A 22,217-nucleotide genomic window follows, 5' to 3' on the forward strand; every position below is an offset into this window, starting at 1 on the left:
TCTTCTTCGATCTGTTCGCCACAAAACTGCCCGCTCGTCCCCTTTCACTTTAAAATCCGAGAAACACTCCTTTAGTTGCTGAAAATATGTATTTTATTGACTTTTCAAAAGCATTCCGAGGGCAGTGAGCATTTACAAATGAGGGCGTAATGTTTTGTTCTACTACAGTTTTCAGCCTTGTGGACCAAGTTCGAGTGAAAAAAAAATAACTCGTTTGTCGAAAGCACGTCAATAAAAATAGGACCAGACACCCTCCGGTGAATCATCCCAGGCGTGTGATTTGAACAACCTGCTCCCATGGTTGCAAAACCCTGACCCGTACCCTCACGGTGACAGGGGGTTGAAAATATTGTTGCGCCGTTAAATAAAAAAAAAATGCAAAAACATAACATCCAATTCTAACCCCTCTATGGGTGGCTAAAGGAGTGTTTGTTATTTATGTACCATTTTTTCCGCTGGATGGATTTATTTAAGAAAATAGCCCACCCTTACTAAAAGATGCGAGGACTCGGTGCTGTTTTGCGAGCTGCCCCCTCCCCCTCATGTTTCTACAGCGAAGGCTGGCTGCGCGCGCAGTTCTGAGAGCGCCGGGCGCGCTGGGCTCGCGCAGGGGCCGGCCGGGACGCACGGGCACCGAGCCGACCAATGGGAGCGCGCTCTGAGAGCGGCCGCCGCAGCTGTTAAAGGGGGCGTAGGGAGGGAGGCAGCCAGAACAGCCGAGGGGGGACGGAGGCAACAACCACAGAGGCCACGCGAGCGACAAACACGCACCGCGGACACTCGCTGAAAGTAAATAGTCTGCGCCAGGGGCCCGCGCGCACTCGGACTCGCCGCCCGTTTGGCTGTTATTGTGTTGTTTCTGCTCTGACCGCCTCCCCCCGTTGCCATCTTCACGCCCCTCTCCTGCCTGACAGACACCTCCTAGCGGCTCAACTCCCAGCGCCGCGGCCGAAGAACAGGCAGCAGCGGCAGACGCCCGGACCAGCGCACGCCCCGCTGCGGACTCCCGTCCCGCGCCAGAGCTCGCGCTCCCTCAGCATGAGCCCGGCCGCGCGGCGGAGCCGGCCGCGGGTCTGCTAGTGTCCGGCCTCGAGTTCTCCCGCGGGACAGCAGCCTCCAGGCAGCGCCGAGCAGAGCCGTCATGCTGCTGGACGCCGGGCCGCAGTTCCCCGGCCTGGGAGTGGGCTCCTTCGCCCGGCACCACGCCGCAGCCGCCGCGGCGGCCGCAGCAGCAGAGATGCAGGAGCGGGAGCTGAGCCTGGGCGGCTTCGTGGACTCTGCGCACATGGGCGCCTTCAAGCTGAACGCGGGCGGCGGAGGCGGCGCCCACGACCTGTCCCCGGGCCAGAGCTCGGCCTTCAGCGCGCAGGGGGCCGCAGCCGGCGGCTACCCGGGCCCGGCCGGTGCCGGCTACTCCGCCTCCACATTCAACTCCACGCGGGACTTCCTCTTCCGCAGCCGGGGGTTCGGGGACACCGCGTCTCCCGGCGCGGGCACCGGGGGCGGCCACCACCATCAGCACCATGGGTTGTTCGCTGGCCAGAGCGCCCTGCACCACCCACACTCGGCAGAGACTCCCGGCCACCTGCTCTTCCCGGCGATCCACCCCGAGCAGCAGGGGGTGTCCATGCACCACCACCCGCACCACCGCCTGGGGCTCCCCGGGGATCTGTACGGCCGCTCCGCGGAGCAGTACCACCCGCGGCAGGTGGCCAGCCCCCGCGGGGACCCCTACCAGCTGCACAACCAGTACGGACCCATGAACATGGGCATGAACATGGCCGCGCACCATCACCACCACCACCCGGGCGCCTTCTTCCGCTACATGCGGCAGCAGTGCATCAAGCAGGAGCTTATCTGCAAGTGGGTGGACCCTGAGCAGCTGGCCAGCGCCAAGAAGAGCTGCAACAAGACTTTCAGCACCATGCACGAGCTGGTGACCCACGTTTCCGTGGAGCACGTGGGGGGCCCCGAACAGAGCAACCACGTCTGCTTCTGGGAGGAGTGCCCGCGGGAGGGCAAGCCCTTCAAGGCCAAGTACAAGCTGGTCAACCACATCCGGGTGCACACGGGCGAGAAGCCCTTCCCCTGCCCCTTCCCCGGCTGCGGTAAGGTCTTCGCCCGCTCCGAGAACCTCAAGATCCACAAGAGGACGCACACAGGTATATCACTGCCCCCCTTTTCTGTTGCCTATTTTTATATTCAAGTATTATTCCCTGAGCTTCTGACTTTATTTGCTTTTAATCATAGTCCACGCAGCAGGGGCACGCTGTGTTACCCTACTGTCTGTTTTGGTTCCCCAATGTAGTGGTGGGATTCTTTGTCCTTAATTTTACGTACTTTACTGCAAACATTGCTATTTGAAAAGGGCCCATTCCCGTTTCCTTTTTACGGAAGGTCTTCTTTACATAGGATCTGTTATAGGGGCGATTGGGAAGTCTGTTCCATTTTTCACCATTGCTTTCTTGAGTGTTTTGGTTGTCGCATTGATCATAACGGCGGGTGGCTTATCTTTTCAAATGCTTTTACGGTTTACATTTATTTTAATGTTCGGGTAGGAAGGGGAAACTGGCCTGGAGAAACGATGACTTCTCACCACTGTTTACATTTCAGTATAAATACACTCCTCGGCGTATTGTTTTATTTTGCTTTTCTGATTTATAGTGCGATGTGTGTGTATATGCGTGTATAAATGTGTGTGTGTGTGTGTGTCTTGCGCATAGTCCTAAAGTCACCTGAATCAAACTGGGTTTTAAATTGTAAAAACACATGGTAAAACCTAGCTCTAAATATTTAATCGCCGCGTTCCTGGTACTAGTTTTGTTTTTTTATAACACAATCTGCAAACTTAACTTTGGAGAAAAAAAATCTCAGTGGGCGCTAGATATAGCTTCTTGTCGCCGAAAAATAAAATAGATTAATTATAAGCACTCTTCTTGAAGAAATAACCTATTTAGTGTACCATAGGCTCTTAAGAGTCCGTATGGGCCAAGCGAACCCTTTAACACTTGGAAAAAAAATTGAGCGCCGCATTTGCAAGAGATCCCGCGCCTGGCGCGCTGTTTGAACAGCTGCCTTTAAAAAACAATTTGGGTGCTAATGGAACGTAATGTTAAGCGGCTTCCCTCCCTGCCGGGCGGATGTTTGAGCGATCGCACCTCTGAATTACCTTTTGGATAACAGGGTGGGGGCGATCGCTCCTCTAGAGGGCCCCCCGGACGGGAGATGGACCGCTGGTGATTTCCATAGAGCGGCCTTGAGTGTTTTAATGACTAGTGCATGAACAGTTAGCAACGGCCTCGTTGTTCTCTCCTAGTAACCAGCATTTGCCCCTTTTAACATCTGAACAGTTTGTGGTGCAGCCAGGCCTCGGTTTCTGATGTGGTGTGAATTGTGTAGCATTTTTCGCTGTTTTCTTCTGTGTGGTTTCGGTTTGAAGGCTCCGGCCATCTTGCTGCCGTTCCTTGACACCCCTCCTTTTCTTGTCCTGCTCAGGGGAGAAGCCCTTCCAGTGCGAGTTCGAGGGCTGCGACCGACGCTTCGCCAACAGCAGCGACCGCAAGAAGCACATGCATGTGCACACCTCGGACAAGCCCTACCTGTGCAAGATGTGCGACAAGTCGTACACGCACCCCAGCTCCCTGCGGAAACACATGAAGGTGCGGGCCTCTGACTGCTTGGGGGGGGGGGGGGCGACTACTCCTTTCTGTGGCGGTCTCACATGGCATGGGAAGGGTAATTTGGGCCTTGGATGTGAGGGGGTATAACTCCTTCCTGGGGTGGTGAGGGGGTCCGTCATGGGACGGGTATGTAGGCTCTGGGGGTATGACTCCTTCCTGGGGTAGTGTGGGGGGGTCCCCATGGCATGTGAGGGGCGCTATAGGCCTCGATGTGAGGGGCTATGAATCCTATGGTAGGGCTGTGATTCCTGCTTGGGTTGGACAGGACTCCTGAGTTGGGCACTAGGGCTCCTGTTGGAGGTAGGGGGAGCCATGGGAGGTCTCGGGTGTGATGAGCATATTCGGGGGGGGGGGGGGTCTGATACCTTTGAGATTGGAGTTAGGAGGCCTTCTAGGGGTCTTGGAGGGGGTATCCACCAAGGGTCTTGCATTTCTGTGGCTGAAGGCTTGTGAAACTACTCATCTAGTCAGTAAGTGGTTAGTTTGAACCACAGAACTGAATGAAATATTCTTTCCAAAGGAGTAGTATCCAAGTAGGCCAATCCTCTCAGTTCTTTTGCACATTGAGGAGAAATGTAGCCTTTTAACTTACAAAGAATAACGCTAAAGTCGTGAGCCTTCATGCGTACGTTATCGTAAGCGATTACTTGAATGTGCTCAGTATTGACGGCTAGAGTTGGCTAACTAAATATTATTACACTTTTTAGCCTATGCCGTCTGGCTACTGTGTCCTCCGCGGGGTGATGGTGGGAGGCAAAGCAGGGTACAACAAGGGGGTGGGGGGGTCCTTGCGCAATGGACACAGCCCGTTGCACATCGGTTTACTGTCATATTTGTTTCGACTAAATCTTTAGGCCAACTGGTATTGGTGTGAGGGGCGCACTTTTGTTTGCCTGTATGTGGTTGGCCTCACCCTGCCTCTTCTCTTCCAGGTGCACGAGTCCTCTCCGGGTGGCTCCGAGTCCTCGCCGGCCGCCAGTTCCGGCTACGAATCGTCCACACCCCCGGGCCTGGTGTCCCCCAGCACCGACACCCAGAACCCCAACGCCTTGTCCCCCGCCGCCGTGTCTGCGGTGCACAACGTGGCGGCCAGCGGGACCAACGCGGGGCACGGGGGCCTCACCTCAAACTTCAATGAGTGGTACGTCTAGGGCGAAGGGGGGGGGGGCTCAATCCGATCCAGGTGGCCCCCAGGACTATCCCCACTCCCGGCCATTCTCCCCTGCCTCGTCCAGCTGCCGCGAGCCCAGGGGGTGGCGAGCTGCACGGATTGGGACCGGTCCCTTCTAATGAAGACGCCCCCGGGACACCATCGAGTGACTGCCCCCGGCATGGGCCCTGGGGCTCCTCCCAATAACGCTTTTACCCCCAGCAGCAGAAATTGGAATAAAGCGATTCTAGGCACGCTGACTCAACCCTCCCACCGCGAACTGTGTACATAGATGGACTCTTTTAATCGGTGGAAGCCGCTTTTCAACGGACTGTTTGATGTAGAGGTTCCGAGCTACGGATATTTCTTTTAAAAAGAGTGGCGGGCGCATTTAAGCGCGATAATCCGTGATGGCAGGATTGCAATGTTTTCCTCTTATGTTGTGATTGAATATCGTGTTCCTTTTTATTTTCTAAAAAAGGCAACTTGAATGTAAAACTACATGCAAGTATGGAATGGAAAAGTGCCAAAGTATACCTTATGTTTACCCCCAACGTACAACGCCCACGGTTGTATGGCAAAACGCCTGTGAATGTATTTTTTTTTCTATTTAGCTGGGTTTCCATGTGGTGTTTTGTGCTTTTTGCAAGTTCAATTTGTTAGTTCCTGTTACAAAAAATTGTGGGGAGAGAAATATATAAACGTTGTGCCGTTCGCGCTTTTACCTGTAAGGACATTCCTTCCTCCTGTAAATATCCGTTACCATATTTATCCATTTGTAATTAAATTATGGTATTAACTTGCTACAGAGGAAACAACTATTTATAAAAGAATGTTTCTTAACTATAAATATGTACAATTGTGAGCATAAAATGTCGGAGATGTTTTTTTATTTGGCGGTCGAAGTGGTTTGATATTTCTCGTGATGTCTTGAGAGTATTGCATCCAGAAAATATAACAAAATGTGTTGCAACTGCAAACACGCTTTCATTTTGTGTCAGTTGGAAATCCCAATCCTTAGTCCATGTTTACCTTCTTATTTGCCTTAATAGTTATATTTCAGGGCCTTGTACTGATCGATGGATTAGACAATCGCCTCGAATTTTGAGCAAATGTTACACCTAGCTGTAAGGCTTCCCTGGGGCTAACTTGGATGCTTGGCTTTCTGTCGATTGTTTTTTTGTATTTTATTTAATTTTTTTGTCTTTTGGGAATGTGAGCCCGTTTAATACCATTTATTTTTTCTTTTCATTTACTTGTATGCTTAGTGCCGCTGTTCTATTGTTTCTAGGTACTATACCGAACATGTTACCAGTTTTGACCATTCACATGTTTATCGACCTAGGCAGGCTTAAGGCTGTGTCGCCCATTTGAGGTTAAATCATGACCTGCAGGTCAGGGCAGGTGTGGACAGCTTAATCATGTGTTAAGACCCCCCCCCCCCCCTTCCAGCCTCACGTGCTGCAGGAGTCCTCATGTTAGCGCAGCGGGCTGAACACCCTGGTCTTTTATCCTCCTCAGGCTTCTAATCATGGCAAGGTAGATTCGGCCTTCCATGCGAAGTTTGGTACATTGAGTACTTGTAGTAAATTCTGCACAGGCTGTGCCCCAGCACGGTAAAGACGCTCTATATAAAAAAAAAAAAAACATGTTTGTCGACTCTTTTTGACGGGACCTATTACCCCCTCCCCCAAGACAGCTTTGCGGTCAGTGCCTGTAGGATATGTTCTAGTCTTTGCACCTATTGATTATTGCGGGACTTTGAGCTTGTTTCACTTTTGTAGACTTGACATAAACAATCCCCTAAATCCGCCCCTCACTTTCTGACCTACTGTCCTCATTACCTATAAATGTCGGTTTCCGTTTGGCAGGTTTTTTTTTTTTTTTTTACCCCGCCGGCCCCTTTCTTTGTGTTTAGTATTTATGTGACTTTTATTTTTCTGAAGGCTTGCGTTAAATGGCCAATTTTAACGCCTACAAATGCGTGCATCGGTGTAAAGTAAGTTGACTGGAGGAGGTGGGCTGCAGAATGCGCGAGGGAGTCCCTGAAACCCCCATATTTCCTACATGAATAAATGTGGGCCTCGAGAGAGTGCCACCAACTCCGTGCCATACATTCGTGTTTAGTTCCATTTGCTTTGGCGCTATACGAGGTTTGCACCGCACAACCACTCGAATAAACTCCAAATGTGCTCCTATTTTTCCTGCTGGGGAATTGTGCCTGCTTTGTCTAGTGTTTTTGAAGTCCTGTAGTGGTTGGTCATGTCCAGGTGGAGGGTTGTGTTCAGAGTGTGTGTGCGCGTATGTATAATTTTTTTTTTAAACTGAAGGTTTGGTTTTTTAAGTGGCTGCATGTTATTGGGAGCACTCAAACCCTTCTGCATTGGTTTCAAAATTGATACCAAAACAATCTCCCTGCTCTGCCCATTATAGGTGGGAGTTCATCAATTCAGATAGGGCCCCATTTTTTTTCATTTATTGACTCTTTCGGTGGGGAGGAGACTTCAAAATAAAGGACTGCTTCTGGGTCACGGTTTGCTCTGATGCCTGGGAGAAGCCGCTGATCTGGCTGGCTGACTTGCCAGGTCTATTATAGGTTTATGGAGAATCTTGTGTGTTTATTTACACACATATATAATGTCTTCACACCCTACGAGTATGCCGGGCACCCAGATATTATCAGCTGTGTCGGCTGGGAGGGGGACGGTAGAGCTGCGCTTTGCCAGATATTGTTCCTTGACCCTTGAAAGCGTTCGCCTTCCTAGGGACTCAAGACATCAGAGAGGGGGGTCGATCTCCAGTCCCCAAATACAGGGAGGCACGCACCGTAAACCCTCTAGTGCTTGTTAGTCGGGCTACATACCCCCCACCTTACCTGGAGGACAGGGAAGGGGCGCCCAAGGTACATTGTCCTCCTATGTCATAACGCACTCGAGATTTTGAGCTACCTCACACGCTTGTTCGCTAAATCAAACGGGAGACTGGCGTTTCTTAACCCGTGTTTTTTTTTTTTTTTTTTTTTTTTTTACGGCATCCGAGAACTCTTAGTAATATGAAGGGAAATGTTCTTAAAAATGGGTGTTCTCAGACGATAAATTAATCGTGGAAAGCGTAGGAACACTTGAATGTGTTCTACGGCGTGTAACTGCGCTGAAGTACTTGGTAAAGTATAGAAAACTTCGCGGTTGCGGCCCAGCTCAGAGCCGCTGGCAGAGAACCAGCGCAGCCGCTGCCGTGTCCTGCACGGATGACCTTGGGCGCTGGTACTGTGGATTCAGGTCCTCTTCTGTGTGATTAGCCCTTCCCCTAGCGGCTTGAGGCACTTGTGCAGTTTTACGCTAGCTCGCTTTTCATTCCTGTGGGCCGACTTTCAGTACACGAAACACTTTTGTAAAATAAATGCAATCCCTTCCACGTGGGCTGCGTTGCACCATGCGGGCCTGCGATTTCTACACCATGCCTCACCAGCCTCTGCTGGGGAGGGGTGAGAGGTGGGGACAGGCCATTGGGTGAGGTGTCGTTCCCTTTAAAATTAAATTCGCTGTTCGGGCTTCGGAAAGTTATTTTTTCCCGGTTAATTAAAACATGTCTTCGTTTTCGCAGCTGGGGTTTGAGTGAAAGATTCTCGCGGCCTCAGAGGCTACACGGGAAGGGAGGATGTCGCAGAAAGAAGACACGTGTGTGTGTGTCCATTCGCACTGGGGTTCGTGGGTTGTGGTGTAGCGCTTAAGGCCGCCTCAACGCGCACATGGGCTCTGAAGAAACGGACGCGAGGAGCAGTCGGTAAGACAGGGGTATCCAAAGGCGATGGCGTTCCATGTGGGTGGAGGGATCTTCGCCCAAAGCTGGCCTCGCGGACCCGGTCGGAGTACATTGTGTGGTCCTAGCTTTGGGGAGGGGATTGTGGGAGAGGAGAGGTATGCGTTAAAGTGAGGGTTATTTTGAACCGTGGCGGGGATGGGGGTGTGGTGGTATTACAAGGTTGTCCGGCAAACACTGGTATGGAACAGAGGACGCGTTTCTTTGCTGTGGTAAAGTTTTTCTTCTCTGCCGCTTCCTGTGGCACCGCTGAATGCTTGAATACAGTTCATTTACTGTCTGACCACAGCGCTGCAAGGAGCCCTCCTTTCATAAAAAGGCTGCATATAGCGTTGTACTGAGAGTGGCCAGTCTACGTTACGTTGTTCCGTGTCAATACTGGCTGCATTAGGGTTGTTTTCCTTACACTAGGGTGCCATCGCTTTTCTAATACAAGCGTTTGGTCGGTGTTTAATACGATTGCTCTTGGCGCAGTATTTAATCCTTTTTTAGCCAATGAAGATACTGTTTTTTTTATACAGTGACTCTACGCATTTTAAGTTTTAAACTAGTTGTTGCTCTTGGCGCTATATTGGAGGCATCTTGTTGAGCCTGGGACTGCTACTGAAATGTGCCATTTGCCCATGGTGGTTGGTCTCTGCGTTATATTGGCTACTGGATTTAATGCACTGGCTGCTCTTGGTGCCGCGTTGCTTACTGTTTTAGGACTGTGGTTACTAGGCGCTACACGAGTCTGTGGCGGGATTGGCGCCGGCTGCTCTTGGCGCCGCTTCTAATGAAGATGGCGTGACCCGTTTTTGATGAAGATGATCTGACCTATGGGGGGAAAGGAAAGGTCGGCCTCCCGCAGGGCCCCGCCCCCTGCTCCGATATTGATCCAGCAGAAAGACCGGATCATGTGCCTCGAACTGGGCGCCCAGATTTTAATTGCCTGTGACTTCCTCTGGTGTAGTAGCATGTGCGGCACCCCTGGGAGAAGCAGCGCACTACTGCTGGGCGCTTTTCAATAATGCATTTGTTTTTGTTTACACGATTTGAAACGGCTAAGTACCGAAATGTTAGTATTCCTACCCTTTCCCGTGCGCCGGGATGTATGAACACACATTCTGAATGCATTATTACTAAGATGTGCGTGGGTGAAGTTCAGCCCAGATGTTTCCTAAAATTCCACTATCGACAGCTTGAGCCGTACTTGTTTTGCTCAGAATATTTAGAGCCAAGAATAGTAAATGTGTACTTGGCTTCGCCGCGGTTCGGCAGTTCGTGCTGTGGCCGGTATCTTTGTAGTAAATATTCCCACACACCAGGTTAGCGTTTTCACAAAATGTGGCTGTGCACGAAGGTGACGGCTGCGTAGATGCAGACCTGTTGTGTTTACAGCTAACTGGTGACTGTCTCTTAAATCTTGAATGCATCTGGGCCGGTGGCCCACCTATTCGTTGCACAAGAGACATTAACTCCACCCTCGAACATGTGTTCATGTTTTACACGTATTAAACCAGTGTGCGGCTGTACGGTCGGGCTGGCGGTTGCACGATATCTTTTAATACGCAACACAGTAACCTCGTGCGTTGCCAGACACCATAGAAGCCTGCATAGAAAGGGTTTGTTGATGGGCTAGGGCTGCCGACTTTGGAGCTGGCGAACCAGGGTCAAGTCTCCGCGCCTGCTCAACATCTTTTGATCCTGGGCAAGTCACTTAATCTACCCGAACCTACAAAAATGAATGTGTCCTTGTGTAAAGTAACTGGTGGTCATGTAAAGCGGTCCAATACGTTCGGGTCGAGTTGGCGCTATATAAAACTGCAATAACAAAAACCAAAAAAAACTCGTGCTATGCGTTCTGCCTTCAGAAGGACTCCAGCTGAAGCGCAACCCCAAATGTGCACTATCTAGTGCCAATGACTTGTTACCCTGGGGTCTATAGCATATTACAATAAAACCGATCCGGTTTAACCGACGACAAATGAAACCGAGCTGTGTTGCAAGTATGTAAAGCTCAGACTAATACTGACTACATTTGGGGGGGGGGGGGTTAATATCCTTCCCTCTTGAAAAAAGATGAACTGTAGGAAGCCTGCTAAGAGTACATAGGAAAAACAAGCGTCCCTTCAGCCCCGGTATTCCAGGCTAGACACTTCCTAGCTCAGAAATGTTGTATTTAGAACGACGTGCCCCGTTTTTTAAAGCCAACATGTGTATTTGTTAAATGCTATTTTCTAAAAGAATAAGAACTTTCAATGAAGCCAAAAGACATTTTGTAAGTTTTGTCTAAATAAAAAAAACAAAAAAAAAGCTGCTTCTTGTCAAAAAGAAGGTGGCATCTCTCTTGTTCCCAAAATGAGAAGCACCCAGGTTCTACTATCTGAACAGTCTCCGTGCAGGTTCTGGCCTCACGTTGTCCTATGCAGACACAATCTGGCTATGTCCACTTCTGGCTGGGTCATCTGTGGCTTGCTGCTGCCTTCCTCCTGATTGGAAGGCCACAAGTTCGAATCCCAGTGGGGCCAACTCGGACCTTCATTCCCCTGAGGTTAGCACAGTAAATTTGGGAAATCTTAGTACCCGACAAAGCTAGTGCCTGGAAACTGGGCAAAGCGGGTATCAAGCAGATCTCTCCAACCACTAGGAGTAATATTTAGAGTATATCAGCCCTCTGATCCAACGGGAGAGCATAAACACAACATAATAAAACAAACACCATGGCAGTGAACATTTATGTGGCCTAACACGTTATTTAGAGCAGGTGCACTAATAAATGCCCTTCACTCATGTCTAAAGTGCAAAGATCAAATTCCACTTTATCATCTCATTACAGGGCAAATGGCCTTCTAAAACCTTGTTAAGGCTTACAGCCGGCGTGTTCCAGTGCCTTTGGCTTCTTGAACATAATTTTACTTTACGAGCTTAACCCTTTGCATTTTGGCTGAAATCTTTTTTTTTTTTTTTAAACATATTTCAGAAAAATGCAATAGCGCAACCATATAAGCAGCGGTACAATGTTTTGTATGTTAAATGCAGCGGCTGCGGAGTCGCCCCACTGATTTAAAGCAGTGCAAAATAAAAATGAAATAATGGGAGGATTTTATTTTTAGTGTTGCAGTTGCACTACAGCCAGGTTAAGTTGGGGTGGGCTCCTGTGATGTGGCTGCACCTTAAGTGCCCATGATAGTTTGGCCGCCACCTCGGGCCAGCCAAACGGCCATGGGCACTTTGCATGTTCTCCACAGGCTGTATTGCACAGACTGGGTGGCGAGCATCCCTAGCCTCCCAGTCCACCTCTGAGCACTGAACCACGGCACCCAGACCAACCCCAATGTTGCTCGAAGGAAACGCTGCTATAAGGCAGTGCTGTGATTAGTCAGGGGAGTTGTGATTGGTATGGGGAGTGTGGGAGACTGGGTGCTACCTGCAACAGAAGAGAGGGCGACTGCACCCACCAGGTAAGTTTTCTTTTCTCAATTCTTCAGGCCCTGATCGTTATTTGCTTTATCAACAATCTGTTTATGGTAGCTGAAGTAAACTTAGAACACTGCAGTTCCATCAGTGTCCATTGTTAGCTGTATTTTGAGGAGAAACGCCTCGACAATCTCCCTTCTCCACACAGCATCAGTTGTTTAAAATTGACATGGGTTGCTGTTTTAAATTTCTCGATTCTTAAATACAGCAGCATAGCCCAGTATTTCAATAACCATTTACAAGAACCCTCCACCTGTTTGGAAAAGCACCATTTTCTAATGACTGCCCCAAACTGAAGGTGATCTCAGAATACACAATGGTTAATGCATAACTTGATCCAAATATGGCCACCTGGTGCTCTCCTGACCGTCACAAAAACACATGGCCTTATGATTTCCCCAAAAGTCCTGGAAGGCTGTTGGACAAAATCACATTACCCATGTTGTGCCCTATCTAGCCACCCCCCCCCCCCCCCCACATCTATACATACACACTGCTTACAGTGCTGTGTGTGTAGAGTCGAATGACCTGATAAATGACTTTAAAATAATGTAATGCTTAAGCACTGCGGAAGTTACTCAAATCAAAGTTCCAATTGTGTAGGGTTGGTTATTATAATACTTGCACTTAGGACCCCCTTCCAAGCTTTATGTGCTACATTCATGCTTGGAAGGGGGTCCTAAGTACAGTCATAGGCACAGATGCTGACAATTAAGTGCTGGTGCCAGCACCGGAAACCACCGGCTCAAATTAAGCACTGGGTCTGGTCACTGTTAGAAGTGGTGGACTGACTTCAGGTGATTAGGGGAGGAGAGGACGCAGGCTGCTGAGAGGAGTGAGGGCTCCTTTCCGCTTCCACCCCGGAAGAGCGGGGAGCTTTCTTCCGGCAGGAGTCTCCCGAGTCTGGCGAAGGTACGATCTTCAGCTGAGCTCGTCCAAGCATTCCTACACCGTACTGGAAGGCGAGAAGTAGCCCCACTTGAACAAAACTCCCCTACATCGCTGGCTTAAAGAGACCCATGAATTCACTATCAAATGACCTGCCCTCTGCCAACTCATGCAAACGGGCCCAGGTGCAACTACCTTCAATCCTCAAAGCAGAAACCGTGCGTCAAGTAGGACAGCGCCGCCTGCTGGAGTCGCGCTCTTAAAACGACAGCTTATTTCTAACGTAGCCCTGACGTGTTTTGCCGTTCCGGCGCGTCGATGATAGCAGTGGCTGGCTGTTGTGAGCCTATAGTTTGTCGACCTTGTAGGGAAGAAGGGCTGAGCCGGCCCGTCCTTGGCGGAAGTAGACCCGGTGGCCCAGAAGTCACACTAAAGGTAAATAACAAGTCTGATTGGAAAGGTCTACAACATTAGGATGCAACACTTAACTCCCCGCCAGAGCTACTCTCTCGATCAATTAACAAACATTCTGATGTCTGAGGGAGACAATTGTACAAATCCTTTTTTCAAAACGGTTTCGTTGCTCTCCGTTGCGTACACTGTCATCTGAAGTCTCTGCACAAGTGGAGAATTTATTACGCTTCTCACCCAACGGTAATTTGAGGTACACGGTGATGTTTGCCCCATCGCTCCCCGGAATCGGCGGCGTATAGGAGCTCTTACAAGAAGAACAAAAAACTTTCGTTTTCTTTTGAGTCTTTCGATTGATCGAACATATTCGGGCACATTTAATACAAAAGTACACAGAGCCCCAATGTCGGGGGGTAACATTCAGGAAGTTGATTAAAACATGCAATGCCTCACTGCAGACTTAAACCGCTACTGTACCCTTTCAGGTGGATATATATCTCCTGAAGGGTTTATTGTTTTCAGCATATTATTAGTGCGACTATGTTTTATTTATAGCTCTTCAATCCACACTTATGGTTTCAAAGCGCTGCAATCAACAGATGTTACTATCTCCCACTATAAGGGTACTAAATGACCGACCTCCAGAAGGATAGTATACAGAGTAACTTAGTAAATTTGACCTCTGACCTGTAGACCACCGCCGTGTTCGCGGCGTTCATTTAATCGAACTTGTCTTTCCAGGGCGGGTTCAAATTCGTTTGATGTTACAGGAGTTCTTGCTGTAACTGTGTGAGGGACTGGGGTGATGTGAAGACTACTCCTGATGTTAGGAATAAAGCAGTGTCTACCCATGGTCGAAGTGCATTTAAAAAAGTAAGGGAGCTGTAATGCTGCGTGCACTTGAGACGAGTGAGTGAGTGGGGGCGGGGTCAAAGACGTGGCTAAAAAAACAATATTTTGGAACTTTTTTCGCTCTTTTACTACAAACAAAAACAGCTTAAATGAAAAATAACAAGTGGAAGTTAGGTTAATTTGTGGGAAATGCACCATCGTACATTTTGGAACCTTTATTAGTTAATACACTGCAGAGGTCAGTGGTGTAACATTAGTCCCAGCGTTGCTGAGATCAAGGGGGCCCCCTCCAGCACTGTGCACGGGCCCTGGCCTGAGAGCTCCTGACTGGGTCCAGAGTGTGGGGAGCCTCCTCCATGTACTTTGTAGGCCCCCTCCCTCAAGTTTTATTACACCACTGGCAGAGGTCAGTAACCAGAGAGGCACAGAATAGAACCCTGGTTGAGAATAGTGACTTGTGTATGCTTAGTGCTACGAGGTTCCAGTCTGTGACAGAAAGCACTGTGAATATGTAAGTCATTATTTTAAACTTGTATTACACACTGTATAAGAGAGACTGCTACGAAATGCGCAAACAAGTTTAAGATAAAGTGCTTCCAAGATATAGATTTTAGTAATACCCAGACTGTACGTAGTGCAATTATTTTTATAGCTGTCCTTTAAAAGCACACCCTTTACACCTCCGCTGGTAACTCTTGCAATACCACTCAACAAAAATAATAAATCTGTGTCCTCAGGAAGCTTTAGGTGATTCCATTAATTAAAGCCAAGCACCCTTTACATGGGCAGGATAACCAGTTGCACACATTTACATTTCTTTCAAGCAGCAGATAATCTGATAAGAAGGCTTGTTTAGTTGTCTGCCCTTCCCTAGGTTTCTCAGCACAGGAGACTCCCTGCTTTCAGAGTCGGATTGGGACCAAAAATTGGCCCAGGCACCTAAAAAATAAAGTGCCCCACGTTTACAGATTACAACTTTTCATGAAGTATTGCATGTTTGGTATCATGGGGCTAACTTTCGAATAACTTTATTGTGGATAAGGGTTTCATCGCTTCTGGGGCCTGTAACGTTGGTCGGGACTGAAAACCTCATTATGAAACTGCATCTCCTGGCATTCATCTTCAGGTCCATGAATTTCTCTTCACTGTGTCCCCCTTCCACACTCTCTCTGATCTAAGACTTATTCCTGGCCATTAGGTTCTAAGGCTCCCATTTGTTTGTATGGATCCTCACTATCCACTACCAACCGGTCACCAGAGGGTCATGCTCATCCTTAGGTCTGGCTTCTGTTCACTTTCAAGGACCTTATGCTCTGCTCACTTGAAGAAAGTGGGGCTCTTGTTCATCATCAGTTGGTCCAAAGACCATCAGGAACCTTAAGCTCATGTCAACCATCTTGTCCCCTGCTCCTCCTGCTCAGCCTCACATCCCTCAGACTCCTGCTCACGCTAAGAAACCAAGAGTCTTGTGCACACTTTCCAATCACCTTGCGATCCTGCTCGCCTTCAAGTCCACTTATATCCCCCTTCACCCATGCGCCCTCTGTCTCTTGCTCACTCATGCCAGAACCTCCTGCTGACTCCCATGTCAGGGAAGACCATGCTTACCATGGAATTCTCTGAGGAGTCTGTTTTCTCACAGCTCAACTGATGCTCTGTGCAAACTATGGCCCTGAGGTTCCCACTTACCTCTACATCTTCAACAGTCCTGTAAAAACTTAAGCCCCACAGGCTCCCTCTCACTCTTCGGTTCCAAGCAAATGCCCTTCTCAATTTAGCTCCTTCAGGCTCGAGCTTCACTTGGATATCTAAGTGTCCAGCCTCAATCTTATTTTGCAGAGGCGCCTGCTAACCTCGCTTTCAAGAGACTCCTGCTCCTCCATCTTAACCACACTCTCCTAAGACCTCTGACTCTTAGGTTTCTGAAGTTCTTGTTCACCCAGCGGATCACTGCCCTTCCTAGTCACATACCAATCCTCAAACTCCTGCTTATCCGGTTCGCTCGAAGACTAAGTGGTCTCTAGGTTTACTTCTACTTATTTTCCAGGCCTTGACTCAAATGTCACCCCACTGAAAGAGACATTTCTGCTCATCCCCAAATGCTAGCTTCAATCATCCAGCCACCTCCTCTACTTGGCGGCTGCAGTTGGAAGCTTCTCAAGACTCCTATTTAAGTCAATGGATCCACTGAAAGTGGCCATCCTGCCATATGAAAATCTTAGGGCATTTCGAAAGTTGCCCAAAAACCCACTACACACAATCAGACATACTAGACTGCAAGACTCTCGTCTGTAAGTAAAACAGGTGGCCAGATCTGTATTGTATTGTTAATAAAAACCTTTACAAAAGATAAAAGCAAAGTGAGCAACATGCAGATAAAATCAAAAATAGGTATCACAAGTGCCTACGGGCCTAGTTCTTGTTGGTCATGCTGCTTCTGATGCAATAAAAAGATTATTAATGAACTGAAGAAGAGGACTTGGACCTAGTTCAGGGCAGGGCATAAAAAGTGACCCAGGAGAGTGAGCAAGATTCTTTAAATGATTAAAAGCAATATTCAAAATTCTTTAAAATTAGTTAGGGCAGCAGACAAGGCGCCAGGGACGTGCTTTCTTGCTCAAGGTGTGCCATATACAGTCCAAAATGAAAGGTATGATGCAATTCAAAAATGTTAGTACAGTTTGCTGAGTTCAGTTTACTTGCTGCGGTTCGAAAAAGTTAACTCCACAGTAAAGAACACATAATGATTCTTTCTGGGTTAAGCAATGCTGTCCTTGTATTGAAAATTCAGAATCAGAAGGGATAACAGACTTCCTAGAACCAACAGAATCTGGGGGAAACACATAAAAACCTCGAAAACCAAGAGAGATATTTAATGATAAGATGGAAGGCAAGGAAAGCAGATAAGGAGGAACAATCTATGCCGTACGAGGATTGCTACAGTTGATTTTAACAATGACCTTTAACAATAGATCTAAACCCTTTTGAAATCTTACTTGAGAAAAAGAATCTAATGTCATCCTCGCCAAGACATTGCATTGCCTGATCATAAAAAGAAATAAGGTTTTGCCCAAATAATAGGTGATGTGATGTTTCTGTTAACCTCATGATTAACCAGATGTAATTGACTTTTTGGATAATTGTATAAAGATCAGCACTTTGTGAGATATAGAAGTGTCTGCCTGCAAACAGTAATTTGAGTTCAGCTGGTAATCTCTGCGAGGACAGCTATAATCCCGGCCAAGATGAATAAACCTGCCCATGCGCCCTCTGTCTCTTGCTCACTCATGCCAGAACCTCCTGCTGACTCCCATGTCAGGGAAGACCATGCTTACCATGGAATTCTCTGAGGAGTCTGTTTTCTCACAGCTCAACTGATGCTCTGTGCAAACTATGGCCCTGAGGTTCCCACTTACCTCTACATCTTCAACAGTCCTGTAAAAACTTAAGCCCCACAGGCTCCCTCTCACTCTTCGGTTCCAAGCAAATGCCCTTCTCAATTTAGCTCCTTCAGGCTCGAGCTTCACTTGGATATCTAAGTGTCCAGCCTCAATCTTATTTTGCAGAGGCGCCTGCTAACCTCGCTTTCAAGAGACTCCTGCTCCTCCATCTTAACCACACTCTCCTAAGACCTCTGACTCTTAGGTTTCTGAAGTTCTTGTTCACCCAGCGGATCACTGCCCTTCCTAGTCACATACCAATCCTCAAACTCCTGCTTATCCGGTTCGCTCGAAGACTAAGTGGTCTCTAGGTTTACTTCTACTTATTTTCCAGGCCTTGACTCAAATGTCACCCCACTGAAAGAGACATTTCTGCTCATCCCCAAATGCTAGCTTCAATCATCCAGCCACCTCCTCTACTTGGCGGCTGCAGTTGGAAGCTTCTCAAGACTCCTATTTAAGTCAATGGATCCACTGAAAGTGGCCATCCTGCCATATGAAAATCTTAGGGCATTTCGAAAGTTGCCCAAAAACCCACTACACACAATCAGACATACTAGACTGCAAGACTCTCGTCTGTAAGTAAAACAGGTGGCCAGATCTGTATTGTATTGTTAATAAAAACCTTTACAAAAGATAAAAGCAAAGTGAGCAACATGCAGATAAAATCAAAAATAGGTATCACAAGTGCCTACGGGCCTAGTTCTTGTTGGTCATGCTGCTTCTGATGCAATAAAAAGATTATTAATGAACTGAAGAAGAGGACTTGGACCTAGTTCAGGGCAGGGCATAAAAAGTGACCCAGGAGAGTGAGCAAAATTCTTTAAATGATTAAAAGCAATATTCAAAATTCTTTAAAATTAGTTAGGGCAGCAGACAAGGCGCCAGGGACGTGCTTTCTTGCTCAAGGTGTGCCATATACAGTCCAAAATGAAAGGTATGATGCAATTCAAAAATGTTAGTACAGTTTGCTGAGTTCAGTTTACTTGCTGCGGTTCGAAAAAGTTAACTCCACAGTAAAGAACACATAATGATTCTTTCTGGGTTAAGCAATGCTGTCCTTGTATTGAAAATTCAGAATCAGAAGGGATAACAGACTTCCTAGAACCAACAGAATCTGGGGGAAACACATAAAAACCTCGAAAACCAAGAGAGATATTTAATGATAAGATGGAAGGCAAGGAAAGCAGATAAGGAGGAACAATCTATGCCGTACGAGGATTGCTACAGTTGATTTTAACAATGACCTTTAACAATAGATCTAAACCCTTTTGAAATCTTACTTGAGAAAAAGAATCTAATGTCATCCTCGCCAAGACATTGCATTGCCTGATCATAAAAAGAAATAAGGTTTTGCCCAAATAATAGGTGATGTGATGTTTCTGTTAACCTCATGATTAACCAGATGTAATTGACTTTTTGGATAATTGTATAAAGATCAGCACTTTGTGAGATATAGAAGTGTCTGCCTGCAAACAGTAATTTGAGTTCAGCTGGTAATCTCTGCGAGGACAGCTATAATCCCGGCCAAGATGAATAAACCTGCCCATGCCTTGCCAAGAGAAGTCTTGTTTTTCTTTATTTCAGCTTTCCTGCAACAGTTGGTGAACCAGCCAGAAGTCCCATTTGTACTCAAACGACTGCTTCCACTGTAATACCACTTACCACTGCTGCAAAGACCATTGCACATTTTTGACAAGGTAAGCAGACATCTTGTTGCCTAAAGTTCTGCCTATTCATGGGGGCGTGTAGGATCCCTGGAGTTGCCGTCTTTAAGGCGAGAACAATGCAGACTTTGTTCTATGTTGGTATATTATAGGACTTCTTTCTAGGGTAATGGTAAAGGTGGATGGAATGTAAATTAGGTTATTGCATGCAAAATTGTGTATGAGCAGTGACAATGTTAATTAAAGTTGCTACATAGTTGGTAGAGAGTTTTTTCCAATATAAAGTTGTAAGTGGTCAAATGAGGGCGATTCGAAGTTGGGAGTCCAATATGTGTTCGAAAATGTTGACATAGAGGGATGGCTGAAAAGCTGATGTCGCTAAACTTTACCTCCAGTAAGAACCGAACACTTGAATCATTGGCCTGGACCTAATGTCTAAAAGTCATTCGATGTCCTATATGGCGCATGGTTTGATAGTTATCTTCTCTTGAACGTGAAGGGAAGTGACCTCTGTGCTACCAACACAATATATAGTTTAGTGTAAGGAACTATTATTTTAGAAATAGTTAAAGTGTTTTACATTTTTAAATATGCTGATGATGAATGTGTGTATGCACGTGTAAGTAGAACTCTGGCCACAGATTAATGTTGTTATATAATGTTGTGACACATAACATATGACTAAAAGACAAATTGATCAATTCTTTATTTTGTGAGGGAAAAGTGCACACATTAAAGAAAATGTTTTTTTTAATAGACAGATACAAGTTAGAATATAAAAAGTTGCTAGAAATACGGGAGACTATGAAGACTCCTTTGGAACATATGCAAAAGACCTTTCCAGGTGATCAGAAAAGGTTACAGAAACATTTTAAAGAATAGTTTAAAGCTACCCAAAGATACGTGTACCCCTGGCCAAATGAAGGCACAATTGATAATAAAATATTAGAACATACTGCCACACATCTTAAAAAGTAAGGAGTTAAGTTGCAGAAGCGAGAAGCCACCTTAGCTTTGTGGCAAGTCATTTGTGAAAAGTCTAAAGATTCACCAAATACCGCCATATCCTGTCTGCTCTCCCACCTCCGTGTGACAAATATCTCTACCAAGGAACCCGGCATCTATCCATTAGCGCAGTTATCGGAAGCTGCAGTGGGATTTCAGAATCCTGAGATTGAGACTCCTCCACTATCTCTGAAGAGACCCCCTAGTGTTGCCTTACAAACACCAAAGCCGAAACACACAAGTGTTCTCGGACCATAAAAAAGGGAGGGGCCTCTCAGTTTGGGGATAATTGGAAGCACAGTTTACATTACATTTAGATAAGGTCTCACCAGAGGAAGGTAGAGATGAAGGGCAGGGTCCAGGCGACTACCAGTCGCTCATTTCATCAGTACCGTCACACCTTTTACAAAAAAGATATCTCACACGAAGGGTAATCAAAAAGTGGATGTCTACCCCACAACGGATAGATGCAGATGATGCAAGGTGGAATGATTATGTAGATCGGGCTGTTGTTATGGCCCAATGGCTAGTATCTCCAGAAAGGATGAGGACTTTAAAAGGACTGAGGATGATTTGCAATCTTGGCAAAAGGAAAAGGGAAGCGTTATAGTTACACCAGAGACCATTCGGAAATGGTTGTCATGAAGTGAAGATAGAAAAGATGACAGAGACGCAGGGAGAGAAGGACTTCCTGGTAATGTATCAGAACAAATTCAGGGACGTTTTGGGAGAATAGCAGACAGAGTAGTGTCAATAGATAGGCATGTAAATAACATGGGTCAAATACTCCAGTCTCCCAAAGCTAGATGCCCTACTTATAACAGTATTTAATCCAGACAGTAGTTCAAGAACTAATTATCTTATACAATACAACAATTACAAAAAGTTACACTTTATAATCAAAAAACATATTAATAATCATCAGAATGATTAGGGTAAGAAGAAAAAAAAACAGAAAGTGAACGAGACCCGTATATATACAACTATCAAAAGTACAAATTTATTACAATAAATAAAAAAAAAATTAAAAGAAGAGAGACAATGGAGCTCTATACAATGCGTTGGTACAGAGGAATAGTAAATGTTTACAGACCAAAAGCAGTGGCAGACAAAACTACGTCACAAAAACAAGGAACAACATAAAACCAAATAGTGTGTCCTCAATTAATTCACAGGCCACAAATACGTTGACGGCGTTTCATCCGCTTTGTCAATATGCAGTCATCATCAGGACAAAGACAAATTGACAGAGCATACAAATTCTGTACAAAAGAAAAAACATATAAATATATCTCTCCAAGGGTCACAACTTAACAGTAAGCTTCCTTCATTAAGACAAAAGAAAGAAAAGAAGAAGAAAAGGAAGGAAGAAAAACATTAGGCACATCCCAAAGAAAGGTGATGTTTTAAAAATTCAACACCTAAGTGCTATAGACAAATAATTTTGTTTCATAAAAACAATGTGTCCCTAATTTAGAATAAGAAACACATTAAGAACATCCCAAGTGAAGAGTGATGTCACCAATTCACGCCCATGTGAGAAAAACAAATTAATTTATTTGAATAAAGATATGTACCTAATTTATAAAGGTACTCCAACGTCGTTTCACAGAACATTTGGTAAAGAACGTCCAGATAGAAAATATATAGACACTAACTGCAATATAAAGAACATCAGCAGTTACAAACTGCCCGGTGTCTATAAAATAAAGGAACACTGTTCCTGATTTAAAAAACACTAGAAATAAACAGTGTCTTAACATGGTGTAGTTATTCCATGAAGAGAAGACTTATATGACGTGCTACGTCTGTGGTACAATAGTTCCCAAATCAATTAGCCCAGTCG

The 22,217-nt window shown here is 46.5% G+C and overlaps 1 protein-coding gene across 1 annotated transcript; it reads left to right on the forward strand.

Annotated features, from left to right (window-relative positions):
* Positions 1–699: 699 nt before the first annotated feature.
* ZIC2 (Zic family zinc finger 2) lies at positions 700–6,037 on the forward strand. The gene is made up of 3 exons (XM_085622262.1): positions 700–2,162; positions 3,496–3,659; positions 4,613–6,037. The coding sequence occupies exons 1-3, from the start codon at positions 1,142–1,144 to the stop codon at positions 4,829–4,831; spliced, it is 1,404 nt and encodes a 467-aa protein (XP_085478388.1). The 5' UTR covers positions 700–1,141; the 3' UTR covers positions 4,832–6,037.
* Positions 6,038–22,217: the final 16,180 nt, after the last annotated feature.

Source organism: Triturus cristatus, chromosome 8 (genome assembly GCF_964204655.1).
Source record: "Triturus cristatus chromosome 8, aTriCri1.1, whole genome shotgun sequence".
In the NCBI taxonomy this organism is placed as follows: Eukaryota; Metazoa; Chordata; class Amphibia; order Caudata; family Salamandridae; genus Triturus; species Triturus cristatus.

Excerpts from the sequence above, each read along its gene's own strand:
- ZIC2 (XM_085622262.1), top strand. The coding sequence starts at position 1,142 with ATGCTGCTGGACGCCGGGCCGCAGTTCCCCGGCCTGGGAGTGGGCTCC. Across the intron at positions 2,163-3,495 it reads CCACAAGAGGACGCACACAG|GGGAGAAGCCCTTCCAGTGC; the intron begins GTATATCACTGC and ends TGTCCTGCTCAG. Across the intron at positions 3,660-4,612 it reads CCCTGCGGAAACACATGAAG|GTGCACGAGTCCTCTCCGGG; the intron begins GTGCGGGCCTCT and ends CTTCTCTTCCAG.